At 42.1% G+C, this 21,384-nt stretch overlaps 2 protein-coding genes across 2 annotated transcripts in view; both read right to left on the reverse strand.

The window, feature by feature from the left end:
- The window catches only part of LOC113633973 (B-cell receptor CD22-like), a 352,956-nt gene that overhangs the window by 130,689 nt on the left and 200,883 nt on the right, over positions 1-21,384 (reverse strand). The gene's annotated exons all lie outside the window — the stretch shown is intronic.
- LOC113633983 (B-cell receptor CD22-like) overlaps positions 13,292-21,384 on the reverse strand; it is a 195,276-nt gene continuing 187,183 nt past the window's right edge. The window contains exons 10-11 of the mRNA XM_047823186.1: positions 14,104-14,220; positions 13,292-14,018 (exon numbers count right to left, since the gene is read on the reverse strand). Coding sequence (XP_047679142.1) covers positions 13,972-14,018; positions 14,104-14,220 — 164 coding nt within the window. The 3' untranslated portion in view covers positions 13,292-13,971. The remainder of the gene's footprint in view (positions 14,019-14,103; positions 14,221-21,384) is intronic.

Here is a 21,384-nt window from a genome sequence, read left to right on the forward strand (position 1 = left end):
ACAGTAGGGACAATGTTCTTTTCTTGATATGCTTCATTTTTCCATCTGTGAACATAGAGCTGATGTGCCTTGGCAAAAAGTTCCATTTTTGTCTCATCTGTCCATAGGACAGTCTCCCAGAAGCTTTGTGGCTTGTCAACATGTAGTTTGGCATATTCCAGTCTAGCTTTTTATGAAATGTGTCCTCCTTGGTACTCTCCCATGTAGTCCACTTTGGCTCAAACAACGACAGATGGTGCGATCTGACACTGATGTTCCTTGAGCATGAAGTTCACTTTGGATCTCTTTAGAAGTCTTTCTGGGCTCTTTTGTTACCATTCAGATTATCCATCTCTTTGACTTGTCATCAATTTTCCTCCTGCAGCCACATCCAGGGAGGTTGGCACTAGTGATTTTACCAGTGACACCGAAGATCCGAGGTGTGTGTCAAAAAAATTAACTGAATTTCATTCTGGCAAAATCACGTGACCAATGACGTCCGAAGCTTCGTTTCACATACACCCACGTGACTGCTTCTTTATCTGATTCAAAGGTTTAAAATTGTGCGCGACACATTACAGTACGTGCCCTCGTGTCACTTCTGAAATGTGCACAAATGTGTGAAAATCATTTGATTTTACCCATTAAGGTGGATATATATGATTTTGTTGTGAACCCTTTATTTATAACTTCACTCATCATTGGGCAATTATATGATTCAGTGTAACATTTAATGTTGCATATTTTGTCATATATATTTATTGGATAGTAGTAATAAGTTGAAAAATGAAAAGGGATGCAAGAAAAGCCTTTTGTGCATCGCTTAATATCATGATCTTTTTTTGAAATGGTTCACACTTTATACTTTTGAGACAAGGTCTATCTTTAATCTGTTTTTAGATCCTGGGCACCAGGACACCCTAGGTCAGAAGTCAATGATCGAATTTGTGGTTGTTTCATCTGACCTCCGGCTGTATGTCGGACACTCGGGTAAAGAGAGGGACGGAGCTGTCAACTGATCATCACCTGGTGGTGAGTTGGGTCCGATGGCAGGGGAGGAAGTTCGACAGACTTGGCAGACCCAAACGTACTGTGAGGGTCCGCTGGGACGTTTGACAGAGTCTCCTGTCAGAGAGCTCTTCAACTCTCACCTCCGGCAGAGCTTCAACCAGATCCCGAGGGAGGTTGGAGACACTGAGTCCGAGTGGACCATGTTCTCCACCTCCATTGTTGACGCAGCCACACGGAGCTGTGGCCGTAAGGTCTCCGGTGCCTGTTGTGGCAGCAATCCCTGAACCTGGTGGTGGACCCCGGAAGTAAGGGATGCTGTCAAGCTGAAGAAGGAGTCCTATTGAGCCTGGTTGGACTCCGGAGGCAGCTGATAGGTACCGGAGGGCCAAGCGAGCTTCAGCCTGGGTGGTTGCAGAGGCAAAAACTTGGGTCTGGGAGGAGTTCGGTGAGGCCATGGAGAAGGACTATTGGTTGGCCTCGAAGAAATTCTGGCAAACCGTCCGGCATCTCAGGAGGGGGAAGCATTGCCCTGCACACACTGTTTACAGTGGGACTGGGAATCTGCTGACTTCGACTGGTGACATTCTTGGATGGTGGAAGGAGTACTTCGAGGATCTCCTCAACCCCACCAACATGTCTTCCACTGAGGAAGCAGAGGCCGAGGGCTCGGTTGTGGACTCGTCAATCCGCCAAGCTGAGGTCACTGAGGTAGTTGAGAAGCTCCTTGGTGGCAAGGCACCGGGGGTGGATGAGATCCGCCCTGAGTACCTTAAGTCTCTGGATATTGTGGGGCTGTCTTGGTTGACACGACTCTGCAATATCACATGGTGGTTGGGGACAGTGCCTCTGGACTGGTAGACTGGGGTGGTGGTCCCTCTGTTTAAGAAGGGGGACCGAAGGGTGTGTTCCAACTACAGGGGGATCACACTGCTCAGCCTCCCCGGAAAAGTCTATGCCAGGGTACTGGAGAGGAGAATTCGGGCGATAGTCAAACCTCAGATTCAGGAGGAACAATGCGGGTTTTGTCCTGGTCATGAAGCACTGGACCATCTCTATACCCCTGCCAGGTTTCTGGGGGGTTCATGGGAGTTTGCTTAACCAGTCCACATGTGCTTTGTGGATCTGGAGAAGGCATTCAACTATGTCGCTCATGGTAACCTGTGGGGGGGTGCTCTGGGAGTATGGGGTCATGGGAGTATGGCGCAGTCGGGGGCCGGAGGGAGTCCGGTTTGGGGACCACAGGATTTCGTCTCTGCTTTTTGCAGATGATACTGTCCTGTTGGCTTCTTCAAATCAGGACGTTCAGCATGCACTGGGACAGTTTGCAGCTGAGTGTGAAGCGGCGGGGATGAGAATCAGCACCTCCAAATCCGTGGCCATGGTTCTCAGCCGTAAAAGGGTTGCTTGCCCCCTTCAGGTTGGTGTAGAGCTCCTGCCTCAAGTGGAGGAGTTAAAGTATCTTGGGGTCCTGTTCACGAGTGAGGGAAGGATGGAACGAGAGATCAACAGGCGGATCGGTGTATCTTCTGCAGTGATGCGGTCGATATACCAATCTGTTGTGGTGAAGAAAGAGCTGAGCCGTAAGGTGAAGCTCTTTATTTACCAGTCAATCTACGGTCCTACCCTCACCTATGGTCATGAGCTTTGTGTCATGACCGAAATGACAAGATCCCGGATACAGGCGGCCAAAATGAGTCTCCTCCGCAGGGTGGCTGGGCGCTCCCTTAGAGATAGGGTGAGGAGCTCGGTCACTCGGGAGGAGCTCAGAGTAGAGCCGCTGCTCCTCCAAATCGAGAGGGGTCAGCTGAGGTGGCTCGGGCATCTGTTTCGGATGCCTCCTTGACGTCTCCCCCGGGAGGTGTTCCGGGCATGTCCAACCGGGAGGAGGCCCCGGGGAAGACCTAGGACACGCTGGAGGGACTATGTCTCTCGGCTTGCCTGGGAACGCCTCGGTCTTCCCCCGGAAGAGCTGGAGGAAGTGTCTGGGGAGAGGGAAGTCTGGGTGTCTCTGCTTAGACTGCTGCCCCCGCGACCCAGCCCCCTATAAGCGGTAGAAAATGGATGGATGGATGGATCCAGTGTTTGATTTGCTCCCAGCAGCTGGTCTATAATAATAATAATTTAATTGTGCTTTATTGGCATGACAAAAACTGTACATTTGTATTACCAAAGCATTTGCAGCTGTGCTGCATACAAAAAAGTACAAAAAGTTACATTGAAAACAAAGTAGGCTACATTGTGCATAATTAAAAGTAAAATAATAAATTATAGAAATACAATAAGAAAATACATTATTGTATTTAATATATAGATTCATTTATTTTTTAATCTATCCTTAATTTGTCAATCAATTAATTTTTCCTTCTAAAATTAATATGTTATTTTGTTGTGGAACATTTTGTTATAGCACTTTCACCAGCAGAGGCCTCATCAAGCTCTGATTCGAAAAGCTTCGAGTAATGAACCTTTTTCCGATACAATTGGGTTGAAAGCTTCACTGCTTTAGGAAAACTTCACCATCACTTGTTGGCACATCCAGGGAGGTTGGCTTTCATTCGCTTCCTCTGGTCCATGTTGAGTATGCTACACACCATGTCACCAGACAACATAGTGACTACCTGGAGCCCTATATATAGGCCCACTTGGTCCCTTTGGTCACATTATTTGCATTTTCTATGGGTACCATCATTTTTGTCTAGGCCTCTTCCATGGGTTTATTTTTAAAATAATTCCGTTGAAGCACGGTTAAAAAGCAATGTCTGACTTTCATTGGATAACATTCATATAATTTTTATTCATTATTACTTTTGTCAGATTAAAGTTTTTTCTGTGACCATTGTGAGTTTTCCTTTCATTGGACTTAAGGTTACAATTTTGTCCACATGTGTATATTCAAGACCATTTCTACTCATTAAGGTTTACCAAAGTTACATATTTGGTTATTTAAAGTTTCAGATAATCTGTTGCGCACATTGAAAACATAACTGTGGTTAATCCAGCTGCTCTTTCTGAAAGCTCTGTTAAATTAGCCACATGTATATTTCAGTGGCGTGGCTTTTAGGTACTTAGCGGTAATTGTAACAAGTGGATTGTTAGTTTTCCTGTCATGTCCCCAAAGGGACAAATTTGAGTGATGCACGAACAGAAGTGAGTGACGTACAGACAGAGAACTAGGTTCTGGCACGTGTAATGCTGTTATGCACATGTGATAAATAAAGTAAGCAATGATACTGCGTTAATCGTCCATTCTGTATAGTTTGATAAAACAGAACAGAATGAAACATGGTGGTAGTGGTCGCGAATTCAGCCGAAGCGAATATCGAGCCGTGAGGAGTGAAAAGTGCCGCTACCTTGTTGTACAGTAGTTAGCCTAGCACGCGAGCTCGAGCAAGGGATTACACAGTGTTTACGGAGCCTAAGCAGGAGCAGAAAAGAGCGCCAGACGTCGCGATGGATGGTCTCAAGCCGCCTCCAATACTTTGCTTGGATTCAGCCAACTTATCGAAAACTTGGAAAAAAGTTGGAAGGAGGAGTTTACGTTGTATACGGACGATGCAGAAGAGACAACTAAAGTTAAGTTGTTTAATTGCCTCCTCGGAGAAAGAGGGAGGGAACTTTTAGCAACGCTGACAAGCGGTGATACCTCTGCGTGAAGGACAGTGAGTAAAATGATGACGCAGTTTGTTAAACATTGCAATCCTCAACTGAATGAGACTGTTGAGCGATACAAGTTTTTTGTAAGAGACCAAGGACAAGACGAAAATATTGACAGATATGTCACAGATTTGAGAGTATTGGCCAGCACATGCAATTTTGGTGACATTAAGGACTCACTAATAAGAGACCGCAGTGTGTGGTACTCAGAGCCCTGTGATGAGGGAAATACTGTTAAGGGAAGAAAACTTAACGCTGGATAAGTGCATGCAAATATGCAGAGCTGCTGAACTGTCTAAAGAGAACAGCAAAACCATACAAGGTAAAACGGTGGAAGAAATACATGCAATGAAGTAGAATCCAAGGAGAGACAAAAAGGAGGAGATTAACTATAACTTTTGTGGCAACATTCATGAGAAACATAAACACAGATGTCCAGCCTATGGAAAGAAGTGTAAGAAATTTGGAAATGATAACCACTTTGCTGCAAAATGCAAGTCCAGGTTTGAGAAAAACAAGAAAGGCGGACCAGTACACACAATTTCAGAATCAAGTGAGTCATGTGAGGACATCATGACAATAACAGATGTGAAAGAAGCACACAACAAAAGTCAACATCTCTTTGCAGGTATGTTGTTGGACAAAAAGCTAGTTAACTTTCAGATAGACTGTGGTGCTACTTGTAATGTTATCCCAATGCAACTGTTTAACCCAAATATACAATTGGATAACACAGAGAAAATACTTGTCATGTACAACAAAAGCCGATTATGACCACTTGGAAAATGTAAAGTCAAACTCCGAAATCCGAGAAATTATAAATTATATAGACTTGAGTTTCAAGTGGTGGACCAGGAGGACAGGATCCCGCTACTGGGAAGAAAAACTAGGGAAGCCATGAAGTTGATCAAAGTACAGTATGAGAACATACTGGCGATTGAGAGTATAGTGAAAACACAATGTACAGACAAAATGACTGACGACAGTGAGCAGCTGACAAATATGGAGAAAATAAAAACAGAGTTTGCAGATGTTTTCACAGGCTTTGGCTGCCTAGAAGGCGAGTACAACATTGAAATAGACAAAGGTGTACCACCAGTAAAACTGCCTAAATGCAGAGTGCCTGTTGCAATGATGACCCCATTCAAAGAGGAACTAAAGAATCTTGAAAGTCAAGAACTCATAGCACCTGTGGAGCGCAGCACTGACTGGATAAGCAGTATGGTGTCAGTGACAAAACCAAATGGAAAGCCAAGGATCTGTATAGATGCCAAACCACTGAATAGAGCACTAATAAGGAGCCATTTTCCTCTACCAACCATTGACGCTATCCTGCCAGGACTCTCAAAATCCAAGGTATTCACTGTTTGTGATGTAAAGCAAAGTCTCAATAAGGATCAACCAATTTTACTGTTAAATTTTTTAAATTCCTCTTCAAACTCAAAGTATCTCTCAATATAATTACAACAGAAAGCACTTTGATTCGTTCAATACATCCAATAATGATTTACTCCTTCACAGCCTGCATGCTAATGCAGTCATTACATAAATAAAATCCACTTTGAGAATTCTGCAATTTGTTCTCCTTCTGTCACTGTGTGCACTGCTGCTGCCCTCTGCTGGCTACTGTTGGTGTAGCATGATCTCACAGTAACAAACTGGATTTAATATTAATACAGTATAATATGCAAGAAACAAATTTCATGTTACAGTTGTCTCTTAGAAGTGTGTGATGTTCTTCTCTACAGACAATTTGAACAATTCACCCCAATTCTGTAGACTGTGTTAGTGATTTAGATCTAAGCTTCTTACTCTCTCACTTATGATGTTCTATCAGAGTTTTACAGAAGTCATCATTACAGCTTGTTATTGGCTGTAATGATGACTTCTGTGGTGGAAATTCTATTCTATTAATCAGAAATAGTAGTTCAAGTAAACTTTTCAATAAGTTGCAGAGAAGAACGCAACAGAGTCCTGTGGAATATCAAACAAATTTATTCAATACACTTGCAAGTGTGAAGTCAGTCTGTCCCGACCTAAGTCTGAACAGAGTGAGTTAGTTTGCTTGTAAGCAGTTCTCTATTTATACAAGATGCTGGACCCAAGGTTCATAATTATGTGTTCGTGTGGCGTCTTCCACTGATCTTTTCATCCTCTAATCATGTTGTTGCACAGGCAGGGCAATGGTCACAAAGTTCTTATCTTTTAAGCTTAGTGTGAAGTTTGGAAACCAGTTCAGTCCCCCTTTGTTATCTTTGCTGTTCCTAATTTCAGGTGTGTGTGTGTGTGTGTATTGGTAAAGAAAGTTCAATGTTCATTTTTGTTATTCACAACATTTTTCTATTACATTTCCACCCTTTTGAATCACAAAAATGGACATAAAAATTGCTAAGGAAAAGCATTACTGCAATTAACGATCTATATAATACACATATATTAGACTTAAGCATGCATGCTCATGCTAAAATGTAGTTTGAATAGGGCTTCTTAAGCAAGCATTAGCTAAAACAGTGATGAGAAACAGAAAATGGATTTTCTTCTAGTTGATTCCACACTTGTGTAAATCTTCAATGCTGTTCTTAGTGCATTTATACATGTGGGTTCGTCTGTGTTGTTCTCACACCATCTGGTACCAGTTCTGTTCAGGTATCATATATGTTGATTTCTGTGCTCCTTCTCTGTCGTGTTGCCTGATATGCACATCTCTGAGATGCAGACCTGGGCCATAGCCTGGGCCACTTTTGGTGTTGTCAAAAGTATCATTTTGAGGTGTCAGGGTGGTTGTAGTAGACGTTGGGAACACCTTACACAGGTACCATAACTCATTAGCATGTTGCCTGGCCGTCCAGTTGGTGAATTTCCAGAATTCGTTGTCATGTGGATGAGACGACGCTGGATTAAGACGACGGTCATTTGCCCTTTATGGCACCCGGCACACTCTTTTTCCGTTCCCCTAGTTACTGAGAGTAACCCAACTTCCTCAGTCTATGTGCTGGCACTTCAGGGCAAATATGTTTCCGTTTCCAATTACACACCTGGCCCCCCCAGCAGACTAACGGGTGTCTCGGTAATCTAGTGCACGTCACGAGTGTCCGTTGGTAGTGCCAGAACCTTCCATGTGTGGCTTTGATGGATCCAAAACACTCATCCGTCATCGACCTTACACGCTGTCGGTGTGACCAGTAGGACTTGGAATGGTCCTCTCCACCTCAGGGATGACCAGTTTTTCCTTGACCAGAATCCACTCACCAGGTTTCAGCTTACTCTCGAACTTGCCTTTCTCCTGTTCCTGCTCCTGTTCCTGCTTAGAAACAACAGCAAGAGCACGGCATAGTTTATCACAGTATTTTTTTTTTTAACTGGAAACCCATGAGTTCATTGACTCTGGTCAGTGCCTCCTTTATGAATGGTGTGCCATTGTCACTACTGATGCGCTTTGCTACTGCCGTATAGTCTTATTTTGCTGTCTGGAAAACCTCTACCAATTTAGAGAACATGTCGACTACTACTAGGCAATTGTCGGAACTCAGATCCGATCTCCAAGTCGACACATCGCAGGGTGATCTCCACACTTAGACTTTTTGGTTACTAAAGACTGTTTTAGTTAGACTTAACTGTTAACTCTATAATTACTACAAAAAATACTGAGAAAACTCCTCAGACCTGGAAGAGAATGAGCAAACTTCTTTATTATCGTCAATCAGCCAACAAATTATAAGAGAAATTGCCAAATTAAAAGTAACAAAGTTGCCAAATTAAAAGTAACAAATGAAAACCCCCCAAAAGAGCATGTCATGCAAAATCAATCAAGAAAAACAAGAACTCTCGCGACGTCCTTGCAAAAATAAAAACACCCACCTTGACCCGCGAGCCCCGGATATCTTCTCAATATATATACCCTAGCGCTCCTCGCCCCCTCTTTGGTTCCCAGTATTTCTTGGAGTCCCAGGTGCCATATCAACTTTTTTATCGGCATTACCTCCTATGTTTTCTAAATACACTGACCTAATTTCCCCTTATTTCCCATTACCTTTTCCCCATATGCCCATTTATGGATTTTTCATGCCTTATTTTTCATGATCTCAGACTAAACACCTGGGCCTTCTTCAGTCTGCACAACAAGTTTATGAGCACCACATGCCCATTTATGGATTTTCCTCCCCTTAGTTCTCAGGGCCTAGGTCTGTGAACCAATGTATTTTTCATTCTACATAACAAGTTATCACTATGAGCTAAGGTCTGAGAACCATGGTCTTCTTCAATCTCCATAACAATTTATGAGCTAAGGCCTGGGAACAATGTTCTTTTCTGTTCTACATAAGTTATCGCTATGAGCCAAGGTCTGAGAACCACTGTCTTTTCCATTCTACATAGCAAGTTTACATTTGTTATTACAAATGTGCACAAAAAAATGTAACTTTGACATTTCCTTGTCAAAGTTACATTTGCCATTTGCCTCTGAGTCTTTTACGACAGACGTCCGTCCTGAGGATTAATCCTGCATTCAACTAAAATGAGTAAGTTTCCCTTTTGCTATCTTCTCCTGTATATGATTTTTACTGATTATAAGTCACTCTATGAGTCTATTCTATGTCGCACGATATTATGTTAAAAGCTCTTACCTATTCGTTATTTTATACTGTTACTATTGCTAAGCTATTGCTGCTGTAATATTGCATGTGTACAAGTGGAGTTCTTTGACTCCTCAAGCCAGCTAAATTGTTTATGATCTCAGCCTGTCTTTTTTTTTTTTCCCTGGCTGGGCTTGCTCAAGCTTCAGTTCCTCTATCTCTACTAAGTAGTTACTCTTCTCTCCCCCTAGATCCTTCACCTCCAGGCCAGTCAATTCAGCCTGGTCACACCAGCCGGATCCCTCGTCCTTCTCCCTATCCAAGACCTGTGCCTGCTGACCCCATGGCCGGCTATCGCCGCTTCCAACTGCTTCATATCATCTCTGAGCTCACTGGAACAGCTCAGTTCTCCTGAACTACCTGAGCATGCTTATCTGCCATCCCATATTGTGAGGAATCCTCCTGTTCGCACGTCCTCCTCTCAAACCCCTCTGATTAACCTCATGGACCAGGGAACTCAAACTGATGGCTGTCCTCATGCTCACCCTTGCTCCCTTGAGCTTGGAACTCCCCTCCTCCTTATGCCTACAGTATGTTCGTCCCCTCTCTCCCAACTTTGCATCTTCTTCCTCCGATTCTAACCCTGGATCTCCAGATTACACTCCTACTACCCCCTTTACTAAGTTCTAATAATAAACATCTCACCTTCTTTCCACCCTCTGAGTCAAGTGTGGTTATTTTATTCTCTAGTTATATATTACCTTAAGATTATTACAACAATCTGGGGTTTATTCCCATGTGCCTTATGACTCCAATCATAATCGCCTTAACGCATGTCACTCTGCTTTTAATGCATTCCCTGGTTCTGGGATTTTTCACAACACAATACTTTTTGCCTGCTGATGGAGTAAGTTCAATAAAGTCCATCTGTAGGTATTGGAAAGGTGCTTATGGCTGGAATGGGATGTCTGGATGCACCTCCAATCCCCTTCCCATATTGTGTTTCTTACAGATTAAACATCAATCAAAAAATTTTAGAGTAATTTTGGAATCCCTTAGTGTACCAGGTCTTTTATTATTTCACTTTACAGTACATCCCCCCTTTTGACACATAGTCTTTACCATGTGTCAATTTAGCATGAAAAGAAAACAATCATTTTGGTAAAACCAGTTTCTCCGAGGGATCAGACCAAACACTTTGCCTTTGGACATTTCCCACCTTCCTTCAGCGTTGTTTCTCCTTACGATCACTCATACCCTGTAATTCAGTGAGATTTAGGATATAAGAAAACAGTTTAATCATGATGTTTCTGCTCAGGTAGCTGTTCCATTACCTATGGAATAAGGATCTTTATTACACGTTTACATATTGCAATTGCTTTTAAAAGTAGGATTGCATCCAAGAGGTCAGCTATCAGGCCATGGTGTGTGATTGGTTTGCCCAAGGAAGTTGAAAACCCATCTATGTTTCCACAGTGTGCCAGGATCATGTGTAACACCAAAGGCATACTTGCTATCAGTATACACAGTCACTGTCTTACCCTCTGCCAATTTGCAGGCTTCTATAAGGGTAGGAAGTTCTGCTGCCACTTCTGATTAATGAGATGGAAGTTTACCTGAAATTAAAATTCCGTCCTGAGTAACTACTGCAAACCCCCCACAGTTTTGACATGTTTTTGAGTTCCTGGATGCTGATCCTCCCACAAATAATTCCAGATCAGGGTTGGTCAGTGGTGTCACCTGTAAATCAGTCCTTGTTAACCAAATTTCATGAATCACATTCACACAATCCCAAGGTTCCATATTTTGCTCTGTGGGAAGAAGTGTGCCAGGGTTAAGAGTTGTACATCGTTTAAATGTGACATTTGACATTTCCAAAAGTATAATGTTATATCTAAACCATAGTGCAGCTGTAATATGTGCTGTTTTTGTTATAAAAGCAGGTACCATCAGAGTTAATTGAGCAGACCTGCTGCCACTGGATCCAGTTGAGCTGAAAAATATGCTACTGGTCTGAGTTTGCCCCCATGCCATCGGAGCAAAACTAATGTCATGCATCCCCCTTTTTCTTCAACAGTTTGTGTAAGTAGTCTCATTAGGGATGCGTAGTGTGGGTGTCGTCTGTAATGTCTGTTTCGATCTTTCAAATGTAGGTTTTGCAGTCTCGGTCCACATCAGTTTGCTGTGTGCTTGTAGGCCTTGTCCATGAGCAGTTGCGCTTAGCTGTGCCTCTAAAACAGCATAATTGGGTATAAATATCCTGCAGTATAAACACATGCCTAAAAAAAAACTTTTTTGTAACCGGTTTTAGAATTTTCTGAATTGCCGCTATTCTACTTGATTCGAGTCGTCTACCTTCTGCAGAAAATAAATGTCCTAGGCAGTTCAATTCTTGTTGAACAAATTTCAAATTTGGCAGGCTTATTTTCTTTACTGGAAATAATAGGGTTTGCACAGGAGACGTCTCACATGGTAAAGTAACTCCAGCTTCTAATAAGGAGTTGAACACCGGTGTTATACATGCTATAGCTTCTGGTTTTACACATTTTCCACAATTATTTGGGCACCTTTTGTAATCTTCAATTTTACACAATGGGTTAAGATCTGATAAGTCATCAGGATGGATCTCCACATCTCTTTTTGACCCAACCATCCAATTTAATGGTGTGCTATATACAGTACATTCAATTTTGAGCTGTAAAAGACAGCTGGCTGCTCAGTTTGCTCCCAATAATGAGTCCGAGCAACCTGTAACATCCATATTCCCAAGTTTTTTCACTCATCATTGGCAGATTTGACCAAAGAGAGATGCGGAGATGCATGATTCATTTGGAATGGGTGTGGATAACCAGCTCGAGTTAAGTCGCCCGAGAAACCCGAGATAAGTCGAGATAAGTCTACCTCTACGGCACATCTGTGCTCACTCCATATAAAACATTTCAACATTAATTCATCTGGCTTATCTAATTTCCTATATCAATCTTTCTCATAGCTCTCATACGATTCACATCTGTGTATGTGTGCAGTGCAATGTAAAGTTTTTTGTAGAAAGTTTATGTAGTCTGTGTGAGAAGAAGCGGTGAGATTTTTTTTTTCTTCCCACAAGAGTATGTGTGTCATCAGTAAAAGAAAAATCACACAGTTTCCATTTGTATCATAGAGCAGAGATCTGGGATATCGTTTTACAAAGCAGGAGCATCTCCCCATTCTATCTTAAGGCCTAGTGATGTGCTGATTAGATATAAATTTAATTTGCACAACAAATCTCGACTCAACATTTTTATTGGGCAATACTCAGAAATCAAAAAGAAAAATCCAAATTGTTTCTGTGTAGTTACGGTTTCGCACCTTAAGGGCACAGAGAATGTCTCATTGACTGACATTCCTGATGCTCACGCAGTAAACAGGGAGTGATTGCTCATTTTAGGTGAAATAGAAAATTCACACAATCATATCACAGAGTGCTGCTCCTGAGTAACTAGAAACTGTATTGGTATTTGTTCGACAAGTAATGTAATCACAGGCATTTCTTTAAACCTGGGCTCATTATATTTAGCATAACTTTAATTCGCAGATGTAATAAAAAACTCTCATTCTTTGCTATACATTGAATTAGTAACAAGTGGAAATAGGACAGATAGCTTAAGCTTTTCTTCCTTGCATTACATAAAAGTGTCTGACTTACCCAGCCCTGGGTGCTCACCCGTCCCAGACCTGTTCAAACCTCAGGCCTCTTGAATTCCCCTGGACATTTCTTAAGACAATACCATTCTGAAATCCTCTGGAATCTCCTCGGACCTCATACAATTGAACCATCCTGAGATGGTGTTTCATTTTTAACCTTCACTTCCTGATTTATTTACAGTGTTGTGTTAGTCCTGTACATCAGTGTACCAGTGTGTAGACATGCAGGAAAAGTAATAACACTGAGTTTGATTCCCCATTTACTCTTGACCTTCACTGCACTGAGATTCTCTACTGACACTGAATAATACTGCAGGATCCAGTTATCTGACTTTAAGATAAAACTTAATCCCATGTGAGAAATTCTAATTGTTACAGCAGGATACAAACATTTAGACAATGAAAAGACAACAATAACAGCAGTTAATTGATAATGATGAATTTATTTAATTGATCAAACATTTCATCCATAAATCTCCTCAAACAACTACAATTAAAGTTCACACAGCTGAAACATTAAACAAAACTAATAACAGCGTCTGAGATTGTAAGTCTACAACTAAATATTCAACTAGAGAAAATCTCACAAGAAATAGAAAACACAGCAGTACAAATACAGAAGTGGTAGAATAAATACTGAGAAAACACAAAACACAATATTTCAGATAACAGTCAATAAATGTAGTATGTATACAATATAAAACAAGTTTAACTATTGAGTAAATCTCAGTGCAGCACTAAACAAACCTATTAGTCCCCTGCTTGCAATTAATCCTGTTTTCCAAAACTTTGCTTTTTTTTTAAGATATATTTCTCAGTTTTTACTATTGTTTTAACAGACTGTAAGCTTTAGAGGAGATTGCACACACATTGACCTTCACTCATGAGGAGGTTTGCAGGCTTTAACTAAACAAATCCATACAGAACAATAAGGGGATCTAGAAAACGCTGAGCAAATAACATCAGGAAATTAAAATGACAAATCAGTATTATTTTAAAATACACACAAAACCATAAAGTATTATTTCCCTCAGTAAATGTTTATTCTTTTTTTTTTATACATGAACTTTGCTCACTCCTCTATGACTGCATTCTCAATCCTGTCTTCATCAGTATGAGCTGTTAAAGAAATTTAGAAACTCATTTATTTCATTAATTAAGGAACGTTATGTGAAATATAAAGACATACTGAAAGAGTTCTTACCTCGAGCTCTGTAACATATGAGCAGCAGAATGGTGGTCACCAGCAGATATGGAGAGGCCGTCACCACACTACAGATCAGCATGAGCAATGAGAATGGAGCTTCTACACATGATGGACCTAAAGCAGAATAAAATAATCATCTTTTATTCATGCTGAACTGTTTAGATGTTTTACCTTGAACTGCAATTAAGTTCAACTCATTAAATCACAGTTGTATTTAAATAATTTCTCACGTCTGACTGAGACCCAGCTTTTCGGTGACTCTCCTCTCTCTGGGTGTTCACAGTGGTAGAAACCTTCATCTGAATTTGAGACAGTTTGGATGATCATCTCTCCTGTAGTCTGGATCTGGAGAACTGATCCATCTTTATAGAAATCAGCTCGGAGGTTTGAGGGATTTGGGTTGTGATATAAACAGCGTAGAGTCAGAGGATGTCCCTCAGTCACAGGATGGACAGGACTCTCCAGGATCACATCACCATCTAGAACACAGAAAATCACTAACAAGGAAATTCACACACTATGATGTAACTGTAGATAATAAATAAAAGTTCTCTATATAACTTCAAACTATCTAAATGTGAGGAGTCTGCATGTGTTTCTAAATCTTAAGAAAATGTTTTTGTCTTCACCATGCACTGTGATGTTGACAGGATTACTGTTTTCTCCAGATTCAGACACACACCAGTAAACTCCAGTGTAGGATGTGGAGAGGAAGCTGATGTTAACTGATCCCCAGTGTGAACAATCTAACACTCTCTCACTGTGTGTGTATCGTCTCACTGTCCATCCAGTAGAGTTACTCTGGTCCTCACAGCTCAGTGAGAGAGAGTCATTAGTAAAGTGTTGAGTTCTGCTGGGATTGATGATCAGAGAGACTGGAGGAGATTCACCTTAAATACAGAAAAGAGCCATTTAAAGTGTCAATAAACAAAATAATGAGGCAGAAAACAAGGAAATGACTGTAATGTAATGTAAATTGCAGTATTTATTTTCCAGCAAAATGCTGTTTTATTCTTTTACAGGATTATACTGTAAATAATGAGACAATTAGAGCAGTCAAATGAGCCAATGTACAGGATTTAGATTTGTTTTTATACCATAAATATATTTACATCCTATTTGTATCTGTATCTTTTTAGAAGACATTTTCTGAAGAGATTATCTCTGAATAATTTATGTATACTTTGTCACATATAGAATGTTTACCTGTTCAAAACTGAAAGCCTCAACTTCCAGAGTTGATCCAATACCATCTTGTCATTTTAAATCTTGTTTTCATTCCCTCTCTCCTGTTGTTTTGAGAATTATCAATAACTCTCTTAAAATTGCTGATGTCACCCTGTACCAGAAACTAACAACAAGAACTTTGATAATCTGAATAATTTTAATCCCATCTCTAATCTTCCATTCCTCACCAAAATTTTCTTTGGAGTTTCTGATTCTCATTAAAGTGGTCTCTGCATTAAAGTGGTCTCTGATCGTAAGCAGTTTGTTGTGATGGGTGATTGCAAGTCTAAGGTCGGTGTGGTGCAATCTGATGTTCCTCATTGATCAGTTTTGGGCCCATTAATTTTTGGTATTTAAATTTTTCCATTTGGCCAGCTTTTAGGATCACTTGGTCTTAACTATCACTTTTATGCAGATGACACTCAGATCTATATACATTCAAAACCTGATGTCAATATGCCTGTGTCTTTTCTTTCTCATGTTTTACTGAGATTAATAAATGGATGTCTGAAAATGATCTTTGTCTGAACAGTGACAAGACTGAAGTGATGCTTATTGGTTCACCTCATCAGTTGCATAAAGCAGAGTGTGAATGGCTCAGCTTTACAATTCCTAACTAAACTAAAAAATTTGGTGGTGATATTTGACGCCAATTTAACAATTGACCATCATGTTCTTAAAAATGTCAAAGCAGCATTTATTCATCTCAGAAATATTGCCAAATTACGTCCCATGTTCTTTGTTGCTGAAAAGTGAATCAACAATTTTGATTTTTTCGCGTATTGATTACTGTAATGCTTTCCTGGCTGGAGTTCTGAAAGCTACCCTAAGTAAATTGGTAGTAAGTTGGTACAAAATTCAGCTGCTAGAATTCTGACTAGTTCAGTGCAAGGGAGCACATCACACCTATGCTGGAAAATTTGCACTGGCTTTCTGTTAGTTTTGTATTGATTTTATAATTCTCATGCTCACTCATAAGGCCTTAAATAATTTGGCCCCTCAATATTTGTGTAAGCTGTTAACCCCCTACATTCCTACATGTGCTCTACGCTCTTCTTTTTATGTCAAGCGCTTTGAGATACTACTTTTAAAGTCATTACACAAAATAAATGTTATTCTTATATAATTTGTTATCATATAGTGAGGCCTGTATATGTGTATCATACACATGCTTTATAACCTAATTATACACATGATTAAATAAATACTACATTATTCTGATGTTACTTTCACACTTCTAAAGTCTACACTTCAACACAACAGTTAATTTTCCTCACCAGTGATCCATAGTGGCTGTAGATTGCTGTACTGAGTGCGAAGGGCTGGTTCTCCTCTCTCTCCTCTGCACATATAAACTCCTGTGTGTTTAAGAGCAGCAGGACTGAGAGTGTATTTGCCTCCAGATCCTCTGCTGCTGTCTGAGAGGAGCTCCACATACACGATATAGCCATGATTATTATTTATTCCAGTTAATCTGTCTCTGTAGGGAACAACTGTGTACCAGCTGAATGTCCACTCTGTAGAGGAGTTTGTAACCTCACAGCTTAGAGTCACTGAGTCTCCTTCAGTCAGCCAGCTCTGTGGAGATACACTCAGTACTGCCTGTGGTCTCTCTGTTACAAAGAAAATACAAGATATGTTTTAATATTGGCTGAATAAACTGAAGATAATCTCTTACATTGTATTGTATATTGTGTATAATGTTTTCTTCTTTTAACAAAGTATAAGTAATAAAACAACGTGTGTAACCCTGTTATAGAGTTACTGTTTCCACCATGAAGTACAGATTATTTTAATCAGAATGTGCCAATGATTATAATTTAATTAATGAATGACACACTGAACTTTTCATCCATTTATAGAGACATATTCTGTTGTGGAAAGTCTGACAAACTAGTTAGTTCCTGTTCTTGTCAATCTAGGGATCTGAAGGCAGATACAAGTGTAAAAGTTCATTAATTAAATAGAAAAAAGAAATTATAAAATTGTGACAGAAATGAAGCAAAAACAAACACTAGATCAGGACATCTGCAGACTAAACACACAGCAGTAACAACAGTTACAAGACAAATACATGGTGAAATAAAGAGATTTAAATGCACTGACAAATCAAGGGTGAAAGTGAGAACAGGTGAGAATAATCCAGATACATTAGAACAACAACCAATGACAGGACAGGGGCGAAGACAAGACATGAATCAGAACAAAAACCCACGTCAACGTGAACAAAAACACAACAGAAACAGGTCAGTATATATGTGCTGGTTTGCCCTCAGACGTGTCCAAAATTTCTTTAACAGTTCTCATACGTTTTCTCACCAAGATTTAATTTAATCTATATTTTAATAAATAAATCTAAAAAACACAGAACCACAAAATATAAACTTTTCTTTCCTGAAGACTTTCACATTAGAAATCATAGTTATTGTGTGTGTGTGTGTGTGTGTGTGTGTGTGTGTGTGTGTGTGTGTGTGTGTGTGTGTGTGTGTGTGTGTGTTTGTGTTTTAAACAAAATGCATTTCTATCTCACCAGCCAGAAATGAAAAATACTTTTAAACATTTATTTCAAGATTTAGCTGAAATTTCTGGAATAACAAAGAAGTACAAAATAATTAAGCAATAATGTTTACGCCTTCTAACCAACTTGTAATGAATAGAGGAAAAAATCATGACATACCTCTCACTGTAATCGTGACAGGATCACTGAACTCTGTGTAGTAGATGTTTCTCCTGCGTGCCCGACACTTGTACTCTGTTTCTCCTGCATTACCGATAGTAACATTACGTGTGTTCACTTTTACACTGTTCAGATTCTGTAACAGCTGATTATTTTTGTACCATTGAAACTCCCATCCAGTCCCCTGCTGCAGGTCACAGCTCAGAGTGACGGTGTCTCCAGTGTAGACGGAGCTCTGAGGATTCACTCTCACAGTCGGTTTGGGTTTTACTGTTGGTGTGAAATGATGAAGGTGTCAGAGCTGCTTTACACTTTACAACATAAGCAGTAGATTCACTGTGTCTAACAGATGCTTTGTGTCTAAAACTAACATTTATATTTAACATTTAATACAAGATGTTACAGTTGTGTTTTCTTACACGGCTGATATTCTCTATAGTATATTTTCTCTGTAACAAAATCCATGATCTGATTGACGTGTAGAAACTCTGTATTTACTGATTATGTTGTTCTTGTAAAATACAACATTCTGTTTTGCTTATTCTTCTTAGACAAAATCATTTTAAATGCTAGTCCTCCTAGGGCTTTCGAGCCACATGCACTAAAATCATTTCATATTGTAGCTTTCTTTTCTAAGCAATACGAGGACCGGTGCTCACTGTACTGGATCTCAAAGTGGCCTTTTTTGCCATAGATACCCATTCTACAATTTTGAGGTTTATAACTCGGCAAGCTTCCGATCTATCTACACCAAACTCAGCCATCTTCTTCGAGTGATATTCTGGACAATGGTTTAAATCATGTGCCAACTGGCCTTTTGGTTTTCACGCCACCACAAACTATGCAAAATCAAAAAACTTTCCACAACATTGACATTTGACATATCAAAACACTCAGTGCAATAAGAGAAACTTCCTTACAGTTATTCGGATGAGGTCACGTGACTTTACGTGCAGCCCTGTCCCAAAAATAATAAAAATACCACAAAATGGGCATGTGATATATCAAAACACCCGGCACAATGACGTGAACTGCATAATGGGTATTCGGATGATGTCACATACTCGTATCCACTTGCCTACAAAAAGTATTGGCACCCTAGACATCATCAAAGTTCATCTTGACAAACTTTACAAATCTACACCAGGTTACGTATGTAACCCGGTTCCCTGAGAAGGGAACGAGACACTGCGTCAGTGCTGACGCTATGGGAATGCCTCTTTGAGGAAGTTGTGTCTGAAGCTCTGTGTGCACACACGCCATTTAATGGCTCGGAAAGAACACGTGACAGAGTAATTACTCGCCAGTAAGCCCATATAAGGGCATCTACGTCACGCTGCTCCAGCTCTTTTTGTCTGAAGGAAGCGCGAACGGATGCCTGGGGCATGGCCAGCAACGCAGCGTTCTCAGGGAACCGGGTTACATACGTAACCTGGTGTAGTTCCCTTTCGAGGGAACTCGACGCTGCGTCAGTGCTGACGCTATGGGAATGCCAATACCCACGCCGCCACGCACCGGTCGATGACTGCGACAGAGGCCGTGAGAGAGCATGAGCAGACTGGGAACAGCACATCATAGGCCCCGCAGTACCTGGGACCCTGGAGTGGGGTCCAAGTCCAGGTCATAGAATCTGATAAAGGTGTGCGGGGAGGACCATCCTGCCACAGCACAAATATCTTCAATGGGGACACCCCTGGCCAAGGCACTGGATGAAGCGATACCCCTAGTGGAGTGGGCCCTGATGCCAAGAGGTGAGGCATGACCACGCACCTCATAGGCCTGTGTAATGGCCTCCACCACCCAGTGCGCTGTTTGGAAACCGGATTACCCCTATTCTGGCCCCAAAAACAGACAAAAAGCGCGGAGGAGTTACGCCACGAGCTACACTTTTAGAGTAGAGAAAAGCAAGACTGCAGGAACTCCAGCACTGTACCAACCGGGCAGTGATCTGGATCCTGAGAGTGCTCGTCACACCAGAGGTGAAAAAGCCTCCACTTCAGAGCATACAGTTTCCTAGTGGAGGGAGCCCTAGCATTTAGCAGAGTCTCTGTCACCTCAGTTGAGAGGCCTGCGTCTAGGAGCTGGTCCCCCTCAGGGGCCAGACCCAAAGCTTCCATATCTTGGGGCGGGGGTGAAGAATTGCCCCCTGCGTCTGAGAGAGGAGATCACTCCTGACGGGAACCTCCCATGGAGTGCCGTTCAGGAGGGAGACTAGGTCCGTGACCCAAACCCGAGAGGGCCAACGGGGGGCAACTAGGAGAAGGTTGACCCGGTCGTGGCGCACTCTGGCTAGGACTTGCGGGAGCAGAGCTACCAAGGGAAAGGCGTACAGACGGAGCCTCGGCCATACCAGAGCATCCAGGCCCAACGGGGCCGGGTGAGAGAGGGAGAACCACAGCGGACAGTGGGTCGACTCCTCTGAGGCGAACAAATCCACTTCCGCCCGGCTGAAAATCTGCCAGATTCGCTCCACCACGTGAGGGTGAAGACGCCACTCCCCGGGCCTCAGCACCTGCCTCGACAGGAAGTCTGCCTCCCGATTAACATGCCCTGGGATAAAAACCGCTCTAAGCGAAAGAAATCTGGTCTCTGCCCAGAGCAGAATCTGCCACGCCAACCTGAACAGGGGGCGTGAATGCAGACCGCCCTGATGGTTGATATAGGACACCACCGCGGTGCTGTCTGTTCGCACTAGGACATGACAGCCCTCAAGGTGCGGGAGAAAGTGTTGCAATGCTAGAAACACAGCCCTCATCTCCAGGCAATTTATGTGCCATGAGAGACAGGGGCCCTCCCATAGACCTTGGGCCAGGTGGCCATCTAAGGCTGCGCCCCAGCCCGAGAGCGAGGCGTCCGTCGAAAGATTCCAGCCCCCCGTCCTTCTTGGGGAAAAAAAGCCGGAGTTTCGCTCTGGGAGGGGAACATGCTCTATGGCCCCTTTTTCCAGAAGTGAGAGGAGTTCCTGACGGAGGAACACCGCCTGGTGCCCGCCCACATTTGTGGGCAACACACCCTGAAAACACGGAGGACAGGAGGAAAACTGGATCCTGTACCCCCTTTCTACAGTATTCAGGACCCACTGAGACACCCCTGGCAGAAGTTTCCACGCTGCCAGGCTGCCTGATAGTGGTGTCAAACTTGTGCAGACCTCCCGGGCGCCCTGAAACAGCGCACCGGCAGGCGCGAACCCGGGAAGATCCGCACAAGAAAGGGGAGCTGACACAGGCCCCACTGCCCTCCGAAACGACAAAGGCGGCGGGGCTGGCAGTAGGGGGAGCGTCTCTGAATAGGGCGCTCCCAGGAGCCCCTGCCCTCGGGCATCAGGACTCCTTCGTGGCCCGCTTGGCTGAGAGGACAGACCTAAGGTCCTCTCT

The sequence above is a fragment of the Tachysurus fulvidraco genome, chromosome 1 (genome assembly GCF_022655615.1).
Source record: "Tachysurus fulvidraco isolate hzauxx_2018 chromosome 1, HZAU_PFXX_2.0, whole genome shotgun sequence".
NCBI lineage: Eukaryota > Metazoa > Chordata > Actinopteri > Siluriformes > Bagridae > Tachysurus > Tachysurus fulvidraco.